Genomic DNA, 13,531 nt, shown 5'->3' with positions numbered 1-13,531 from the left:
AAGCAGAAAAAGAAAAAACTCAAAGATATGGTATGACATATAAAAACATTTACAAGTCACTATACATACATTTATTTAATCATTATTACTAATAACTCAATTGGGAAAGTTGTAATAAACCAAAGAAAAAATGTATTATTATAATAAGAATACTTCACATAATTTCATGAGTTACTTATATTTTTTGAGATTTAAGATTCATCTACACATGATAAAGAAATGGATTACTAGTCAGTCAGCCAGCAATAAAAACAAATATAAGTAGTTTCAAAGCCGAAAAAAGATATGTTGTAGGATAGAGCTATTCTTTCTAAGATGAAGAAAGAAAGAAGGGCAATTATTAAGATCTGAAGAACCATCCAGTCAAGGAAGAAATCACAATGGAAATTAGAAAATATTTTTAACTGAATGGTAATAAAAACTCAACATATAAAAACACATGGAACACAGCCAAAGTCACGAAAATGTTGAGGAAAATATACCCAATTAAATGCATATAATAGGAAAGGGAGGCTAAAAATACACAATATCCATTTGAAAGCAGGAAAACAACAGTCAATGAACTCCAAAGAAAGTACAGGATGTGAGCAAATATAAGAGCACAATACATGACGAAGAAAACAAATATATATATATATACACACACACACACACACCAGTAACAAACAGCAAGAAAGTAAATATTATTTTTTAAATATGCTCATTTCAGTAATAAGAAAAAACGAACATCATAATAAAACTAATAAAAGATGGGCGGGACCTCTAAATAAAAAAGTATAAAATATTACTAAAAGAAATGAAATAAAGCCTAAATAAATAGGTCATCTTCTGAAATTAGAATATACAATATTGCAAACATGTCAAGTGCCCATAAATTGACCCATACATCAACACAAACCAAATAAAAGTTATAACATGTTTTTTGGTGAGAAATGACAAGGTATTCCTAATAATTACAGGGAAATGCAAAGGCCAAGAATGACCAAGATAAGTGTGAGAAACAAACGAAGGGTTGAGTCTACAATGTAATGAAACTAAAATATTAAACTGGAGTAACTAAGATAAGATGGCATTCCACCAAGACAGACAATGATACCAATGTGAAAGCAGAGAATCGAGAAGTTGGCCCACACGTATCTGGACACTAGATTTATGAGAAAGGTGGCCCTGCAGACCAATGAGAAAATGACGGTCTTTTCAATAAATAGGGCTGAGAAAATTAGATGTCCACACAGGATGAGGGGAGACCATAACTGACCTCTACTTCAATAAAAACTCAAAAATCTATTCCACGTGAATTATACTTCTAAATGGCAAAGTCACAACCATAAAACACCTAAAAGATAATGTAGAAGAATACTCTCACAACTTTTTGGTAAGGAGAGATTTCTTAAACAAGACTCCTTCCTCTCACTACCAAAAATTTTTTTAAAAAACTAACTATAAATGAAAAGTAGATTTCATTAAACTTAAGAATTACTTTCCATAAAGCACACCACGAAGGAACAGATATTTGTAACATAAAACTAATAAAAGATTCCCATCCAGAATACACAAAGGCCTGCAAACTGGTAAGAAAAGAAAGGATAATACAGCAGAAAAGTGGCAAGAGATTTTAATAGCCTCTTCCCAAATAAGAAAGATATCCAAAATCACAGGAAAAGGTACCCAATTTTATTAGTCTTCAAGGAAATGCACACTAAAATCACAACTACTACATCCATATTGGAAATGGTAAATACTTTTAGAAGGTTGGCAATGACTAGTATTGACAAACATGTGACGCAGGGGGAACTCTTACACACTGCTGATAAGCTTATAATTTGATACATCACTTTGCAATATCGTTTGCAGTATCTAGTAAAGTGGAACATACACATACCCCAAACCCAAAATTCCACTCCTAGGTATGTATTCAACAGCATTGTGTGCAGATGTGAGCCAAAAGACATGGTCAAGTATGACACAGAAGTATCAATTCCTAATAAGGAAAACTTAGAAGCAGCCCAAATATCCATCAACAGTAGCATGGATAAAAGGCATACTATGTAACAACAAAATGAATTACAACTACACACAACAAAATGGAAGATTCTCATAAACAGCATGGGGCCAAAATAAGGCACCCGCCCAAACACAGTCATCCCACTGAATTTTCTAGGCACTCTTGCTGAAAATCAATTAACCAGAAACTTAAGGCTTTGTTTCTGGACTCTCAACTCTGAACTTTTGCCACTTACAGTCTTGATTACCATAACTTTTATTTTTTTTTAAAGATTTTATTTTTTTCCTTTTTCTCCCCAAAGCCCCCCGGTACATAGTTGCATATTCTTCGTTGTGGGTCCTTCTAGTTGTGGCATGTGGGATGCTGCCTCAGCGTGGTTTGACGAGCAGTGCCATGTCCACGCCCAGGATTCGAACCAACGAAACACTGGGCCGCCTGCAGCGGAGTGCGCGAGCTTAACCACTCAGCCACGGGGCCAGCCCGATTACCATAACTTTTTATAAAGTTTTGAAATGGAAAAGTGTGAACACTCCAATTTTGTTCATCTTTTTCGAAACTGTTGTGGCTTTTATGGATCCCCTGTATTTCCATATGAATTTTAGAATCAGCTTCTCAGTTTTGCAAAGAAGTCAGCTGAAATGTTGAGAGGGATGGCACTGAATCTGCAGATCAATTTGGGGAGTACTGCCATTTTAACATTAATACGTCAAATTCATAAACATGGGCTATCTTTCCATTTATTTACATCTTCTTTAATATGTTTGGACAATGTTTCATAGTTTTTGAAGTACCAGTTTTGCACTTCTTAAGTTTACTCTTAATAATTTTTAAGTATTTTATTCTTTTTGATGCTATTGTAAACAGGATTTTTTCTTAAGTTCATTCTCAAACCACTACTCGTTATTCCCTTATTCCGTTTTATTTTCTATGAGGTACTCACAAATAAACTAGATAACATCGAATAATTATTGGATACTTTTTATTTTTCCCTCCCCTCAAGACTATGAGCAACATGAGAGCAGGGATCTATTTTCTTTTTTTTTAATTTTTCCTTCTTCTTCTCCCTGAAGCACCCCAGTACATAAGTTGTATATTCTAGTTGTAGGTCCTTCTGGTTGTGTTATGTGGGGGACAGCCTCAGCATGGCCTGACGAGCAGTACCATGTCCACACCCAGGATCCGAACCGGCGAAACCCTGGGCCACTGAAGCAGAGTGCGTGAACTTAACCGCTCGGCCATGGGGCCAGCCCCTGTGTTTTATTAACATGATATACCAAGGCATGATGTACAACAGTTTGTTTGACCATCAACCATTCAGAATATCTGGAACTGTTTCTCATTTCTGGCTACTATTCATAATGTAGATATAAACATTCATGTACAGGCTTCTGTGCCAACTTAACATTTCTCAGTGATACCGGTCTAAGAGTTCAATTGCTGGGTCATACAACAGATGCATATTTATTTCTTTAAGAGATTGTCTAATGATTTTCCAGAATAACTGTGACATCTGATATTCCCACAAGAAGTTTGAGTGACCCATTTTCTTCACAACATTGCTAGCATTTTGTGTTGTCACCCTTTTTCATTGTAGCCATTCTGCTACGTGTAGTAATATTTCATTGTGTTAATTTGCATTTCCTGATAACTAATGATGTTGAATATCTTTTCACATGCTTATTTTCTATCTGTAGATCCTCTTTGGCAAAATGTCTCTATATCTTTTGCCCATTTTCTAATTTGATTTTTTTTTTTTACTGTTGAGTTTTAAGACTTTTTACATATCTAGATACAAGTCTTTGTCAGATCTAAGGTTTACAAATATTTTCTCGTTGTCTGTAGCTTGTTTTTTCATCATATTCACATGTTCTTTCACAAAGCACAAGTTTTTAATTTTAATGAGATACAATTTAACAATTTCTTTCTTTTATGCATTGTGTTTTTGGTGTCAAGTCTAAGAACTATTTTCCTATGCTAGATTCTCAATATTTTCTCCTACTTTTTTTGCTAAAAGTTTTATAGTTTACCTTTAAATCCATGATCCATTTTGATTTAATATCTATATAAAGTGTGACATTTAGATTAAGGTTCATTTTTACCCATGGATGTCCAACAGCTCCAGCCTCACTTGTTGAAAAGGCTATGCTTTCTCCATTTTAATTGCTTTTGCACTTTTTCAAAAAATCCCTTGAGCCTATTTGGGCGGGTCTCTTTCTGGGTTCCCTGTAATGTCTCACTGATCTTTGTTGCTACCCTTCTTGCACCCTGTGTGGGTTAATATAGCTCGGTAATATGCCTGAACATCAGGAAGAGCGACTCTTCTCACTTTAGTCACCTTGTCAAGATTGTTTGGGTCATTTTAGGGCCTGTGCCTTGCCAAATTAGTCTTAGAATAAGCTTATTTTGTCTTAAAAAAAAAAAAAAAAAAAAACCCTTGCAGAGATTTTGACAGAAATTTTATTAAACCTACAGATCAATTTTGGGAAAATTGTGGAATGTTCCAGAACAAGACCATTGTGTGTCTATTTACTTAGATTTTTGGTTACTTTCATAAACACATTGTAATTTTCAGTATACCTAAGATTTTGTTTTCATAGGACTGTAAGATTACAGCATTTTTAATTTCAGTTTCCACATGTTCATTGTTAGTATATGAATGGGATTGATATTTGAGTGTTGATCTTATAATCTGCCACCTTGCTAAACCCACTTAACATTTCCAGGAGGTGTTTTATAGAACCTTTGGGACTTTCAACATACATAATCATGTCATCTGCAAATAGAGACACTTCTATTTTTTCCTTTCTGATCTGAATTGCTTTTATTTCCTTTACTTGCGTTATTCAGTGCCTAGAAATGCCAGCTGACCAAGTATAAGAGCAAACATCCTCGCCTCTGAAACGAGAGGCATTCAGACCTGCACCACTGAGGATCACGCCAGCTGTAGGTGTTTTATAGATGCTTTTTGAACAAGATAAGGTAATTGCCCTCTAACCCAACCTGTTGAGAGTTTTCATCAGGAATGGGTGTTGGATTTAATCAGGTTTTTCCTGCGTCAATTGATAAAATTATATGATTTTTCTTTAGTCTGTTAATAGGATAGATTACGGTGGTTGGTTTTAGAAGGTTGAGTCAACCCTGCATACCTGGAATAACTTCCACTTGGTCATGATATATCATTCTCTCTATACACTGCTGATATCCCCTGGCAAACAGTTTCTTAAGGATTTTTCTGCCTATATTCATAAGGAATATTTGTTTGTAGTTTTCTTTTGCTGTACTGTCTTTTTCGCGGCTTGGTATAAGAATACTATTAAACTCCTAAGACGAGCTGGGTAGTGTTCCATCCTCAACTATTTCCTGGAGAGTACTGTGTAAAAATGAAGCCAAATCTTCTTTAAAAGTTTCAAGGAATTCTTCAATGAAAATACCTGGACCTAGATATTTCCTTCTCAGAGCTTTTAAGTTATGAATTCAATTTCTTTACTGATTATAGGACTATTCATACTATGTATTTTATTTTGACTGAGTTCTGAGGGGCTGTGATTTCAGAAGAATTGGTCCATTTCATCTAAGTTGGTGTATTTATGAGTATTTGTTTCTAGTATTAGGTAATTATTCTTTTAATGGCTGCAGGATCTGGAATGATATCTTCTATTTCATCACTGATATTGGTGCTTTGTGTCATCACTCTTAGAGGTATACCAATTTTATTAATTTATTTACAAGAACTAGCTTGTACTTTCACTAATTTTCTATCTTGTCTTCCTATTTTCAATCTCACTGACATATTATTTCTCATCTTCTGCTTGCACTGGTTTAATCTTGCTCTTCTTTCTCTAGTTTCCTGAGGTAGGAAGTTAGATTATTGATTCAAGAGCTTTACTTCCTAACGTAGGTATTCCGTACTATAAAATTCCCTCTCAGCACTGCCTTACATGCATTCCACATATTTTGATTGTAGTATTTTTACTTTCATGCAGTTATATGTATTTTTTGTTTCCTTGAAACTCACTACTAATCCCACAAATTGAAGTGCACTGTTTACTTTTCACATGTTTTAGAGTTTTCCTGTTGTCTTTCTGTTATTGATTTCTAATTTCTAATTTGATTCTACTTGGTGAAAGAACACACTGTATAATTTCAAATTCTTTTCAATTTTTTGAGATTTGTTTAATGGATATGGTTTACCGTGCTGAATGTTCTATGGTCACTTGAAGTGAATGTTTACTCTCCTATTGGTGGGGAGAGCAGTCTACACGTCAGATTCTGCTGGTTGATGTGGTGAAGATTTCTATGTCACTGCTGATTTTCTGTCTAGTACTTCTGTCTGATGCTGAGTGTGGTGCTGAAGTACCCACCTATAATTAGGAATTTGTGTATTTTTTTTATCAGCTCTAACAGTTTTTGGGTTTTTTTTAAAGATTTTATTTTTTCCTTTTTCTCCCCAAAACCCCCCAGTACACAGTTATATACTCTTTGTTGTGGGTCCTTCTAGTTGTGGCAATGTGGGACGCCGCCTCAGAATGGTTTGATGAGCAGTGCCATGTCTGCGCCCAGGATTCGAACCAACGAAACACTGGGCCGCCTGCAGCTGAGCGCGAACTTAACCATTCGGCCACGGGGCCAGCCCCTCAGCTCTAACAGTTTTTGATTCATGTATTTTGTGGCTCTATTATGAGTACAAATTTAGGATTATTATGTCTTCCTGATGGATGAATCCTATTATCATTATGTAATGTCCTTGTTTGTCTCAAGTAATTTTCCTCACTCTGAACTTATACTTCATTGACATTAATACACTCTCTCCTACTTTTGATTAATTTTATGGTATATCTTTTCCATCCTTTTACTTTCATCCTACTGTGTCATTGGATTTGAATTTCTTGTAAACAGTATATAGCTGAGTCTCATTTCTTTATCTACTCTGCCTGTCTCTTGATTGGTGTATTCAGATTGTTTACAATAAAGGCAATTACTGATACATTAGAGAATAAGTCTGCAGTTTATTATTTGTTTTCTGATGGTTTTCTTTAGTATTCATTCTTTAGTTTCTGATTTCTTGCCTTCTTGTGTGTTACCTGAACCCTTTTTAGGATTCTATTTAGTTTATTTATAGCATCTCAGAGTGTCTCTCCTTGCATATTTTTTGTAGTTTTGTTCTGGGTATTAAAATATACGTTGTAACACTTATTTATTAAGTTGTTTAAAATACTTAATAGTATTACCTCAGAAAAATAGGATAAAGACACTGTCTCTCAATCCAACCCGAAAAAACAGCAAACATCCTTCCTTCCTGAAGCTAGTCTCGGGTGAGTAGTGGAGGATTAGCAACAGTGTCCACCTTAACCCCGTCCTGCTCCTGTCCAAGGAACCTCTCAAACACTTGGGCTTCAGAGACTGGAGCTACGACCTGTAAAATACAACCTTCAGCCTCCGAAAGTCTCTTGTTCTAGTTACCCTACTTGATACATTCCTCAAGTAATAATATTTAAACTGATATGTTTGTCTAAAAATCTAGATACTTCTCAGGTTTCCTTGTTAAGCCAGGAGATAATCTTTGGAATTACTTTCTTCGTCCAACATGCATAAAGGTGTAGTCCAACCCTGACTTTCAATGGCTCTAGCCTACCAATTCCCAGGTACCTGTCAAAGAGATGCTTCTCCTAGGTCGAGTCTGAAGCTGAAAAACCAGGAGTTTAAACCCAGACCCATCTAACACTAAAGTCCATATCATCCTCTTTCCACCTTTTTTCTCAGGCTGCTGCTCTCTTGTAAGTTCTACAACTACCAATACCTACAACACTGGTCCAAACTTGATTAGCATTTTTCTTTTAAATATCCATAAAATGAATATTAATACACTAATTTTCATTCCATAATTCAGATAGAAAATTACAACAACTATCTCACAACATAAAATCCAGCATGGAAATATCCAAACATTAATTTCTAAATAGAAATCTAGTCAAATAAAAGAGAAATAACTGTTCTGGCTAGTGATAAGTGTTGCCAGAATTCTTAAAGAAAAAGTAAAAGGACAAAGCCACTTGTTACCAAATCTTTGCTACTTTCTTATGACGGTTATATCAATCAGCAAGACAAAATCTTTTATCACTAGAAAAACTACAAAATTGGTTTAACAAATGTCATGGATCTCCTCCTGAAAATTTATCATTTCACAGTAATTACTGAAAATTATGTCTCAAATTTCTGAATATTCAAGTATTTTAGGTAAGTAAAATATGTGAAAAAATTTTACATGAAAATGGATGTAAAATTGGCAATATAAAAAACTAAATCAGGTAAGTGGTGTCACCTCTATCTTTCAGGATGCACCAACATCTCCTAAAGGTAGGTGAAAATATTTGAGAAGATATTCCTCTAGCTCAGCTACCAAGTCTTTAAATTTTAGGGTAGGGCGGGATACCACACACATGCTCATATATAGTACTAATCTGGTTCTGGAGTGTGGTCCACACCATGCTATCCATTGAACACTGAACTGACAAGCGAAAATAAGGACGTGCCAGTGGCAGATTTAAGTAAAGCCTTTACCTGGATGTCGACAAAGGCCGTGTCCCTCACCCACCTCTTTCTTACTGACAGAGAACACACCTCTGAGGCCAGGGAATCCCCAGACATGGATTTAGGTTTGTGTCCTTCACATCTCTCTGTATGACTGAGGGGATGACCTAATTAAAACATGGCCAAGAAGGGTTCAAGTGTTACTCACTAAAAACGGGAGGACTGAAGGAAAACGGGAAGGTCTTGTGCACTGCTAAAGCAAACTCAACAGCAAAGGTAAGGAAAACAGAGAGTAAAGAGGAGAGTGAAGAGGAGATAGATAAAAGACTGAGAAGGCCAACAGGACTCTTCATTCACGACGACAGCTTCTATCTCAATCTTCAAACTCCACAACAAATGCGGCACAGCCTCCTCAAAGCCAAAAGGAAAACAAAAGATGATGGGATGTCACTTCTGAGAGGAGGCCTCAAAAGCTGTGAGTCCATTTTGCTGGCAATCTCTCTTTCTCTTTCACCCTCTTGCTGGCAGGCCAGCTGTGAGCTGCCTGTGGACAGGCCCACGTGGCCAGTAAGGAGGGAGGACTTGAGCCAAAAAGCTCATGGAACTCATGGAGCTGAGGCCCTAAATCCAACGAGGCAGTAAGTCCTGCCAACAATCCCAGGAGTGAACCTGGCATCAGCTCTACCCTAGTAGAGCCTGGAGGTGACGCCTTGACTCCAGCCTTGAGAGAGACTAGAGTCAAGAGATCCAGCTAAGCTGCACCCAGATTCCTAACCAAAGAAACTGTGAGATAATAAACATTGGTGTTTAAAACAAAAATTGCATCGGGGCCAGCCCAGCGGCATAGTGGTTAAGTTCGCGTGCTCCACTTCAGCATCCTGGGGTTCTTGGGTTCTGATCCTGGGTGCAGACCTACACACTGCTTATCAAGCCATGCTGTGGTGGCATCCCACATACAAAATAGAGGAAGACTGGCACAGATGTTAGCTCAGGACCAATCTTCCTCAGCAAAAAGAGGAAGACTGGCACAGATGTTAGCTCAGGACCAATCTTCCTCAAAAAAAAAAAGAAGAAAAAAATTGCATCAAAATTTTTACAAGTAACATACGGCTCAGCCATCTCTCTTGTCAGTATTTATCCTATAGAAATATGCCAAAATACACGTACAAGGATGTTCACCATAGCATTTCACAATAGTAGAAAACAAACCACCTGAAAATCTAACAATGGATCAGAAGTTAGTAACCTATAGTATCCATTCAACTGAATACTACGTAAATGAGTTGCAAATCAGTATGTTTAATTTTATCTCATTTTGTAAAACCAAACAAATACCCAAAAACATTCTCCGTGTACAGATGAATGTTACAAGATGAAGACCACTTTACTCTTAAGGAAGACTTTCTTACACTAAACATCTCCACGCGGTGGCTCAGGCTGGGTATGTTCCCAAAGGGCCTGGAGGCCAGCTGGCACCAAAGGCTCAAACTACTCTGTAAGAGGCCTTACTGAAACTTGTCATTTCATATTTCTTAAAAAGTGTTCTAGAGCCTCAAAAAAAGGAAAAAAAAAGACCGTCCACTGAGTCCCTGTGACTCAGGAAAGTCTGTACACGCAGACATACTTCTACTCACATGTACACGGCCCATAATTTCCAACGCTGACCACTGTGGACTGTTTTTAATGGCTTCTTCCTACATTCACCAAGACTTCTTTTTCTTTCTAATCCTCTTTTACTTCCATTTACCTTCCTTTCTTTAAGTTTTAAAGCCATAATTAATTAATATCCAATAATATCCAGTAATATATCTATCTGTAAAAGAAAGTTCTAGAAACTGAAACATAGTCTACTATAAACAGGTTCTAACTAATATAATTCTTTGGTTAAATGAAGTGATTCTAATAATGCAACATTTAGAAATTAACACGACTTATTTTAGACAAACTATGACTTTACCTACACACATTGAAATGTACTTTAGCAAAAGAGACTGCACAAAATCTAGATTTTTCTTCACGTATATAAAATCTTACACAAAGATGTTGAGATTTAAAATAAACGTCTCGAACAATTCCTTAAGATTCAAAAGTTACTTGCAATCAATCAGGCTAAATGTTAAACACTGGCATGTACATGTCTAAAATATATTAAAAATGCATCAACCTTTTCCACTATGATGAGGTCTCCAACTTGTATGTCTGAACTCTTAACTTGCACTTTACCTTAAAAAAAAGAAGAAGTAAAATCAACTCAAGGAAACAATAGTACACCAGAGTTAAACTTTCAATTGATAAACAGTACTTTAGAAATAACTTTTGGGGGGAAAAAACACTTTAGAAATTTATGTATACTTACACTTGCAAAATAACTTTATTTCAGATAGACACAGTCACTAAAAATTAACCTCTCTCAGTCAATCCCAAGTACGAACAATTAACTATCCCCCAGTAAAAAAAAGTGTGGCAACGTGAAAGAGGATACTATTTGTAAAGTTCTTCCCATATCTGCCATTCTTTCAGGTCTGAGTCAAGTTACTGATGATTAGAAATATGACTAAATAAAATAATTTGATGACTAAAACTGAGTAAGACGAAGACGCAAAATTCTTACTTTAATATTGTGAATGGCAGTGAATGGCACATAACTGACAGAAAAAAAGAAAGAAAATTATACATAAAATCACCCTCCACTAGCAGCTTTACAGACACAGGTCAGGACTGAAAACTAAGGTCTACAGCTTTATTTCAGAAAGCCATTCTTCTACACGACACACTGAATAAATTCTTAAATTATCTACACAATGTCTAGTATAGAAGACATCTATAAAACAACATCTACATAATAGAACGTTAATATCATACACAGTAGATGAAATATCATACAGATAATCTGAGCTATGACTTAGGCAAGCTTTCTCTCCCTGTGTGTCTGGCACCTCCCTCCTGCCCTTCTTCCGGCTCTGTGTCTCTCCTTCCTTCCCTCCTTCCCCTCCCTGTCTCACTGATCTCCCCTCTGTCAATCCCTTTTAGGACTAGCAACAGGCTTGTGTGTCTACTTTTACATTTTTGTAACTACTGTTTTAACATGCGAAAAAGTCCATTTCCTTTACATCCAGTTTATTCTGAAGGCTAACAGAACAAGAGAAAAGTTCATATTACATTATCAAAAACTAACACTGCCAGTCATTACATTGACTTTTAGACCACATTCAACTTATTATAAAACCTTATTTCCTAAGCACCTCTTAAAGCAGCTGAATTTCAGTAATACCACACCAGTACCTAAAGATTTGTTTTGAGGATATCAGAAAGCTTTCTAAACATTACATTGTATTTTTCTGTGTTCTTCAGTTATACAATAAATGCATAAGGGCTGGAGCTACTTTTTATTTATATTATAAAATAGCAATTTTATAATTCTTTAAATTTATTTAAATTTATATTCTTTAAAATTAGATGTCAAACACATCTTAAGATATCTTCATAATGGATAAGTATATGTCTATTACCAGCCAGAAAATACACTCACAAAAGAACGTCTACTTCAGTTACTTTTCATGTAGTCACTGCAAGCTTTCTGTGTCTGTACTTCCAGTGCGACGACTTTTACACAGCTGGGCATCAGGCAGCAGCTGTAGCTCACTGACCTCGCCCTCCCCGAGTATCGCGCAACAGAACTCCTGCCTAATATTTAAGTCTCTCTCTTCTACTATCAAATCCACTTTCCTTCCTTCTGCTTTTTTACAGTCTCCGTAAAAGACACATTTAAAAAGGAGAAAAAGAGAAACAGTTCCAGGCATAAGATATAATAAATGTAGTAAATAATTTTAAAATATTCTGAAACATAGAAAATATCCTTTTTTGACTCCTTAATCAAGATCTTACATGTCTGAGAGATTAATTATTCTGTCACATGATAACAGACACAATTTGTATTTAATAGCCTTTAATTTTAGGTGTTACATAGTGATCACTGTTCATTTCTATGGAACTTCCTTGTAATTAAATGTTTAAGGAAAACAGTTGAGGGTAAAATGCAGTGTTGAAAGTTCTGAAACGTTACTAATATTACAATACGAACAAAACGTGAGAATGCTAAACACGGTATAGTGTCAAATCAGTAATAATAACCTACCTCTCACGTGCTCAAAGTACACATTTCTAAATTTTGAAGAACTGGCCAAATTATTCAATAGTTCTTGATTCTCTAACAATTCTAATCTTGTGCTCAAAGGACTACCTGCACTTCCTTTACAGCCTTTGTCACCTGAACTCACTGACTTTTTTTCTGTTCTTTCCCAAAGAACAGTCAGTGCACTGGACAGAAAAGATGGAGGAAAGTCACTGCTCCCCATGCACCTGTCCACAAGTGAAGCCCAGGACCATTGCCGCTAGCTGCCTGATCTGAACAGCCTGACTTCTGACCACCCTTTGTGAGCTGAACTGATAGCTGCTCCTAGTAACATACTAACTTCACAGTTGAAAAGACTGTTAACAACAGAAAATCCCTAATTTTTACAAGTCACAGCACATATAAAACACACAACTGCTCTCACAAACTGACAGTCATAAACAACACAAAGTGTTTACGAAACGGGAATTTAAAAATTTAATAATTTCAGAGCTACACTTGATAGAAGCAAGCTCTGAATATAGTAACAAAGATACTTCAACGTATATGCCAGTATTTAAACCTAGAGACAGTTTTTCTTAAAACTATCCTATTTAATCTACCATCAAGTACAGACTCAGGAAGTCATACATTATTGGCCTTTTCCATTTTGATGAAATAGTTAGTACCGAATACTACCAAGTAAGTTAACAACAGTCCTTTCTCTCTCTAAACTATTGCAATTAACCCTTCCCATTAAATCTTTCTTCTAGCAATCAACGTTCCTTGCCACTATGCTTCAAAAGTATAATAGCTTAGGTGTTTCTTTTTCTTAGAAGGAAAGTATTCATCTACCTTGTTTCATTAACCAAGTTTTATGGACTCTT

At 35.9% G+C, this 13,531-nt stretch overlaps 1 protein-coding gene across 22 annotated transcripts in view; it reads right to left on the bottom strand.

Moving 5' to 3' along the window:
• Positions 1–13,531, bottom strand: part of ATP9B (ATPase phospholipid transporting 9B (putative)) — a 287,141-nt gene that overhangs the window by 202,603 nt on the left and 71,007 nt on the right. For 17 of the 22 annotated variants that reach the window (XM_023648016.2, XM_023648017.2, XM_023648021.2 and 14 more), the window contains one exon: positions 10,698–10,756. The exons of the other annotated variants lie outside the window; for them this stretch is intronic. In XM_023648016.2, coding sequence (XP_023503784.1) covers positions 10,698–10,756 — 59 coding nt within the window. The remainder of the gene's footprint in view (positions 1–10,697; positions 10,757–13,531) is intronic. 22 annotated transcript variants of the gene reach the window in all.

This window comes from Equus caballus, chromosome 8 (genome assembly GCF_041296265.1).
Source record: "Equus caballus isolate H_3958 breed thoroughbred chromosome 8, TB-T2T, whole genome shotgun sequence".
Lineage (NCBI taxonomy): Eukaryota > Metazoa > Chordata > Mammalia > Perissodactyla > Equidae > Equus > Equus caballus.
This window is presented reverse-complemented; position numbering and strand designations above follow the sequence as displayed.